General features: G+C 31.6%; 1 protein-coding gene across 1 annotated transcript in view; it reads right to left on the bottom strand.

Moving 5' to 3' along the window:
- The window catches only part of LOC106456962 (activating signal cointegrator 1 complex subunit 3-like), a 266,949-nt gene that overhangs the window by 11,924 nt on the left and 247,632 nt on the right, over nt 1–7,393 (bottom strand). Inside the window, exons 36-37 of the mRNA XM_022382757.1 lie at nt 4,570–4,721; nt 265–403 (exon numbers count right to left, since the gene is read on the bottom strand). Of these exons, the coding sequence (XP_022238465.1) occupies nt 265–403; nt 4,570–4,721 (291 nt within the window). The remainder of the gene's footprint in view (nt 1–264; nt 404–4,569; nt 4,722–7,393) is intronic.

Here is a 7,393-nt window from a genome sequence, read left to right as displayed (position 1 = left end):
TCATGGGATTGATGCAGCAGATCTTCCCGTAACTTTCTTGGTATAACTTTTTGTAATGGTTATACACCAACAAAGGGAGTATCTCAAATACACTCGGGCCTCCCCGATCATTCATGATCAATCGAGAAATTCATCACGTGTCACCAGCATCACGTGACTTCCACTGTCGTAACAACTGTATCAAAAAAATCACAACAATAATGTTTAAATACTACAGTATTAGTGTACACTAAGCATCATAAGTACAATAAAATATTCACATACCTGTTCTATCTTGTTTTCATCAAGATTAGGCCTCAACATTCCAGCCAGTGATTCATATTTGCCATTAACAACAGCCATTAACTCTGGGAGAGACTCAAAGGAAGATCCATTCTGCATATTACTCTGGTTTTTACTTTGCCTGTTTCAGGTTAAGAAAAACTTTGAAATATAAATCTATATAAATAACTTTCACAACTGAAAAGAATAATTAACTCCACAATTACATGAGGAAATAAACCTGAAGATATTATTAGTTTATGATAATTTTATGAATGATTTAGCATAAATAACCACAATGTACTACTATAAAACATATATTTACTACTCCACTCTTTTCTCCTGATGTCTTCCTAAACTTTACACAGATCTACTGAATAACAACAATAAAATCTGTGAAAAACATGCATAAAGATAATAAACCAGGTTTAATCATGATAAAGAGCTAGCTTCTGTATGTTATTTTAAATGTATACTTTTATTTATATTTTTAAGGATGACTCAGAACTGTTCTGGTGCTGGTAAAAAATATTGTATTTTGTAGGTCTCAAGCAAAATTAATTCAGTGAAGTTTATGCCTAAAAGTACCACCAATATTTTATACTTCAATATGTAAACAGTACAGTTTATATTAAGACCAGACATCAGATGTTATCTTTCAATAGCAAAAGTGTATGTCCCACTTTAATAAACATACATTCCTCAAAATAATTAAGGAATAATTATAGCTGCTAGAATTAGCAGCTATGATAAGACACTAATAGTGTTATTAAATAATGTCAATCACACCCGACTTTATTTTTTACGAAAAACAAGTGTTAACTCACCAATCACATAATTTCATATGCAAGTGTATATTACTAGAGTTCATATCCACTGTTGCTCATTCAGTACTACAGATTTTGCAGCTCAATATATGATGAGCTGTTTTAACTGCTGAGAACAGAGTTTCCTTCACTTTTATACATGACTAAAATCAGCTTGTCAGATTACAAGACAAACCATCTTAAACACTATTTCAAGTCATACATACATATGGAAAACATAAAATGAGTAAATCAATGAACTCCTGTGATAATATGGCTCCCTCCTCCATCAAAGCGCTTCAAGTTCATCAACAATACTTGGAAGTAAATTACATGATATCAAGCATCTTCATAGAGCATCTCATACATGGTCAATAAGATTTATTAGTCAGTTAAGTGTGCTGGCTAGTCCATTCAATCAATATCCTCTTCTTCCAGAAAGTTGCATACGACTTGAGCAATGTGTGGATTCATGTTAACATCTATTAAAAGAAAGTTATGACAAAATGCAATCACATATGGCAGCTTTAATGACTATAAGACTGCTTCCCTTTATCATATGGCATTCATAGTACTGTGTTGTAGTATACAAAAATCAATGTGGCCACCAATCTGTTTGCCATCACCACATGTTTGTCTTTCTTCAATGAAAATGAGATTGGATCTTTATACCACGCACTTTACAAGTATACACGTTTTGTACATGGCTGCAAAGAGAAGAATTACTTATCTTGTAAAAATGCATCCACTCACATATTGCTTGACCAATCCACATGATCTTGATACTACTGAAGATGGACAATTTTGTGGTAATGAGTAAAAGAAACCATATTGCTGATCATCTAGCATATCCATACTATGTTTATGGTGGCAGTGGCAACTAGCATTGGGAGGGGGATTGAGTGAACATTACAACCTTTTTATAGTTACATTCAACATTTAATGAAACAACTTTATTATCCATGTATGTAAATAAACTTGGCATACATAAAAATCTTGGTTATAATTTAAAGTTTTATATTATACAAATTTAATTTTTTCATTAAAAAAGTTAATGTTGAATAAATTCTTAATCCTGACTCCTGCATATCACGTAACACATCTCCTCTATGATTCTCTGATTTTCAATGTTCTCTATTCCCTTCTAAGGTAGTCAGAAAAGCCAACTAAACAGAAACTCAGGCTACAGATATTGACAGGTGATAACATCAAATCTAAATTTCCCATCTTCTTGAATTAGTGAGATATAAATAAATCTGTGATACCCACCATTGTGGCTCCTCCCATCTTGTCATACCTTTGAATGAATTTATATATATCATTTCCTCTTTTTTTTTTTATATAAACAACAGAAAGAAAATTTTGTCCCCTACTAGAATCAAATAAAAATTGTTTCTTTTTGGCACACATTTCTATACAGTTGAACTCAGAATTCCTATGCGTGGTCATTATTGTTGAGCTATGAATGGCTAATGGAATTTTTAACCTATTTGTCGCTTAATTAGAAAACCAGTTAAATTACAGTACTTTTAGGACATTATGTATTTTGCACATATATTATTTAGTTTTCTATGTCTCACACTTGAAATAAACACTTAAGATATTTTGGACCACCACCATCGTTAGAAACAAGTAGAAATCCAGACAATTAGGTACTAAATTTCTTATGTTTTAATTGTTGTTATAAAAGTAAACCAACTGTAAAAATCAGAAATTTATCAAGATAAGAAAACGTAAATGAAACAAAAGTGAAATAAAAAATTTCTGATAGTCAATAACATAGCATGCTATGTGCATGAGATGCGTTTCTAATTCCTTCATGTCATGTTTGTAACTTGACTGTTTACATAAAGCTGTTTGGCTCCGAAATATTGCTTTGGCATACACTGAAAGGGTCTAAGTGCAGCTGTACAACAATAAAACTAAATGAATCCAGATTTGAAAAGTTTATCAGCTTTTGCTGTAAGAATAAATTGTATATCACAATATGTAATCATTCCAGAAAAACAAAAAAAAGGTAATTTTAGACTTATTTCATATTTTTCAACTTTTTATTTTACCCTAAATTGCTGATTTTGCTAGAGTTAGTGTCAGGGTAAAGAAAATAACACATAAAATTAAAGTTGTACTGGAAAACAAAAGACTTTCAGTATTCTTTTAGGAGGTTCTAGAGTCTATGCAAATGAAATATGAAAACTATAAGATAAAAAAAAAAGTACTTTCATTCTTAACAGAAAAAATCACCTTCCACTTAGACTGGTCAGAGTGCGATTCAGATTGAATCAGTAACTTCATGGACAAATCTTTAGTAAGAATACCTTATTAAAAATTATGATTTTTTTGTTTATGACCACTTGGATATTCATTTGTTGTCCATTTTCTACTTTGAACTGTTGATTCAGTTGAAATGCTAATGTCCATCAGGTTCTTTGAGGACATATTGTGAAATGGCAGTTGTTTTGCATGGTTGCCAAAAGTGTTCTGCATTTTTCAGGTTTACAATTAACTGTAGTAGTTGTGGGCTGATAAGCATACTATGTGAGACTTATAGCCATCCTGCATTGGCTTGCCATGTTTGATGAGTTTCTAGCCAACTTTTTAGTCCTCAACATTATGGAAATTTTTAAATTTCTTTGTTGGAATCGAAGTATGCTTCACAATAAACCTTTTTTTTAAACACTGTGTTGGAATTGTTGAAAACACAGTGTTTCCTTTGCTTTTATATACAACTGAAATGTACATGTTAGATCACAAAACAAGCCTTCTGATACTTGTTTTGAATAAAAAGGAGCTCAATGTTACCAGTAACATCATTTCATATCAGTAACCGTGGCTTGTTGCAGCTAGAATATAAAAAAAACACTCTTATTCCTTAATTATTTTGATTAGTGATGTTCTGTGTGAACCTATCATAAGATTAAAAAGTTCTGAGCATATAAGTACATTCTAGAGAAAAATGTAATATATTCAAACAGTTACTTCATAATTTTACAAAAAAATCCAACCATAAAGTCTCCATTACACATCTGCTTTAATATAAACTGTCCATGTAAACAGATACAATTGTTACTGCTATGAACATAAGAGAAATACCACCAAATCTGATTACAGTATAATACAATAAACAATTTTATACATTGACATCCTTTCCTTAAAACTTTGTGATTAATACATAACAATGATGTATCTTTACAATAATAAAAATGATAATGTGGATCATTTAGTTCTATAAGAGATTATTTTGTAAATGTTATTTTGTGGATCTGTCGGCAGTCAAGATAATGTAGATCAACAAAGGAATCCGTTTTTAAACTATATTGTGGCCCCATAGTGCAAATAATGTAGCCAAATGTGAGGATTGTTTCCTGTGTTGTGACTCTGTAATGCATATGATGTGGTTCAATAGGAGTATTCTTTCCTAAGCTATGATGTGATTTTGTAACGTGGTGATGTGTAACCTAAACAATACATGAATAATGATTTAGTGTGTTATTTTCATTACCCAAAGTCATGCAGGTGATAGCATTCTATATGAGGAAGGCTTAACAAAGTACTGTCTGTCTGCCAGCAAGCTTGTATTACCATCTGTAGAATTCCAATCACACGAAGTGTTGTGACCAGCCACCCTTGATCTGCTGACACATCAATCATCGCCTAAACAAGTAAGACATATAATCAGAACAGTATTAATGGTAGCTGTAAAACTAAATTTCATAATAATAGTTGTACTATACGTTACAAAGTAAGAGTGAGGATTTCTCTTCAACATTGTTTTCACTTAATCATCAATTCTTAATATTTGTATATATATTACATACATATTATAAGCCTACATCAATACGAGTAATTGTACTATTCAAAGACAGAGAAGAAAAGCTAATAATCATAAACATAATGTAGCAACAAGAGAAATAAGAAAGATAATCACACTATTAATGGCTGAAGAAGCTGAATGAAAAAATCATAACCATGTGACACATGGCTTGAAAAGTATATTAACTGTGGCTAAAAATCTAAAACAGGTAACTATGATCATGAAGCAATTTGAAAATTTTTGAGTTTTATTAGTTGAAAATACATAAAATAAAAACTTAATGGTTTTTAGTATAAGCAAATAGTCAAGGATATATATAAAAAGAAAAGAGGCAACAAGAGGACACCCGTGTTACGAAATAGGCTTGCAAAATCAGCCTTGAGAATTGATAAACAGGAAGTTAGTTATGTAAGTAGTATCGCCTAGGAACAAGCAACAAGACACGTGTATTACAAAAATAAGCTTGAGAAGCGAGCTTGGAAATCAGTAACCAAGGTCAGCAGCAGAGTTAGTAAGAAATGCTGCCTAGAAACAGGATGAAGACACCAGTACATATGACAATTTGAAGAATTGTTGACCTCGCCCTCTAAGAACTAGGAAAGCTACAGAAAAGTTTAGGTTTGGTAAATCATATCGGCACTTTGAGGTGGTATTAGTTACAGCACATGGGTGTAGCAGTACAAGTGAATAGGCAGCCGGCTAACACCACTTATCTATGACCAATTACTTGAGAGTTTTCATTATGGTTCTGGTTTAGCCCGGGAATTCCCCTAAAGTATCCAATAGGAGCACAGGACTACTTGTGTGTGATGCTGTGTCCTATTTAGTAGGTCGAAATAATACAGAGAAAAGATAGTTTAAAAACCCATGTCAGAGGCTGAAAAGTTAAGTTTTTCGAGACTGAAAAGTTCTCCCGGACTGAAGATATGACAATGAAAATGACTAACGTGGCTAAGGCCTCTAACAAACCAACTCTACTGTAAGTATAATCCCTCTCTCTCTCTTAATCAGCTAATGTAGAAATCATAGAAGATAGTAAATGTATGTAGGTAAAGTTTTTAATACGATATATAAGTAATAACTCGATAGAACTAATGTTTAAAGTGTGTAATGTTTTTTGAGGAGTTATCAAATGTTAAATAAATGTTATTTTAAGTGTTCACTCTTGGCCTGAGACTCAATTTCTTTAGTCTAACCGTAAACTTCCTCCAGTTTGCGACTTGTGGCTCCACTCGTCACGACAAATCCTCCAATAAATAAATTTGGTATAACGAGTAGTTTCAATTGAAACTCCAACAATTAAGCCCACCAGGGCACTACTCATTACAATCATACCATTAGTCATTAGAGAAGTAAAGGATGAAAAAGCAAGTTAGGTGATCACAAAGAGAGTACATGAAGCGTGAAAAGTAAGCTGATAATGGCAATTTTGGTCAACCTTGCAAACACCATGTAACCAGGAAACTATACATGCTATAAATCTGTTTTAGGAAAAAATATTTTTTAAACCAGGTACAGCATTTGATTACTGGTGTGATCATTCTCAAATGCACAGGTATAATGATCACACCAGTGATCAAAATGTCATACCTGTTTTAAAATATATTGTTCTTTACTGTAAAAGCTATATCTTGTAATAAAAAAAATGCTTATCATCAGTAAATAAACTCATAAGAATCTGTTAATGCTATAATGTTAATAGTTTTTAATAAACTATTGATATTTTGAATAGTTCTAATAAAACTATTACTTAAGTAATTACTTTATTATGTAACATCATAATATGCTGTATGTACTAACTGTATCTTCAAAACATTTGGCAAGCTTTGAGTAAACATAAGAAGTCTGTTGTACAGAAAAATAAAAGAGGAGTGAGACATGTATGTGTTTTATTACCTGATATATTTAACATCTACAGCAAAAATATCCTAAAAGGCATTGAACTAATAATATAACAAGAGAGAAATTTATACTAATGATTTGTCTGAAAACATCCAAAGCCTTTATCGTCATTCAGAGTGCAAGGTGATTTTCATGCTAAGAATAGAAATACTTCTTTTCAGATTTCAATTTCATATGTAATTTGCATAACTACTAGAACTTCCTAAAGGAATATCAAACTTTTATTTTCAGTAAAACTTTATATTTTATCTGTTGTTTTCTCTAACACTAACTGTAGAAAATCAGCAGTGTAGAGTAAATTGAAAAGTTAAAAAACATGAAATATATCTAAATTACTTTTTAATATAACAGACAATTACATTTATCTATACACCTGGAAAAAAGTTAAGCACCCCCATATATTTTTCAGGATTGCTTATTGAAAATAAGGTTTAATTTTCATGATATTGAGCAATGTTTATAACTTCAAACATAATTAAAAGGATGTGAGCGTTCAGGTGTGACATTTAAATCAGGCGCGTTTTTTTCCTCACGTGCAACTTGCTCCCTTCTTCACGTCCAATATGCACTATTTTCTCGTGCATCAAATCCGTATTTAAGTCCCGAATTT

This window comes from Limulus polyphemus, unplaced genomic scaffold (genome assembly GCF_000517525.1).
Source record: "Limulus polyphemus unplaced genomic scaffold, Limulus_polyphemus-2.1.2 Scaffold275, whole genome shotgun sequence".
NCBI classification, from domain to species: Eukaryota; Metazoa; Arthropoda; class Merostomata; order Xiphosura; family Limulidae; genus Limulus; species Limulus polyphemus.
Note: the sequence above shows the minus strand (reverse complement) of the source record. Positions and strands in the feature narration are given on the sequence as shown.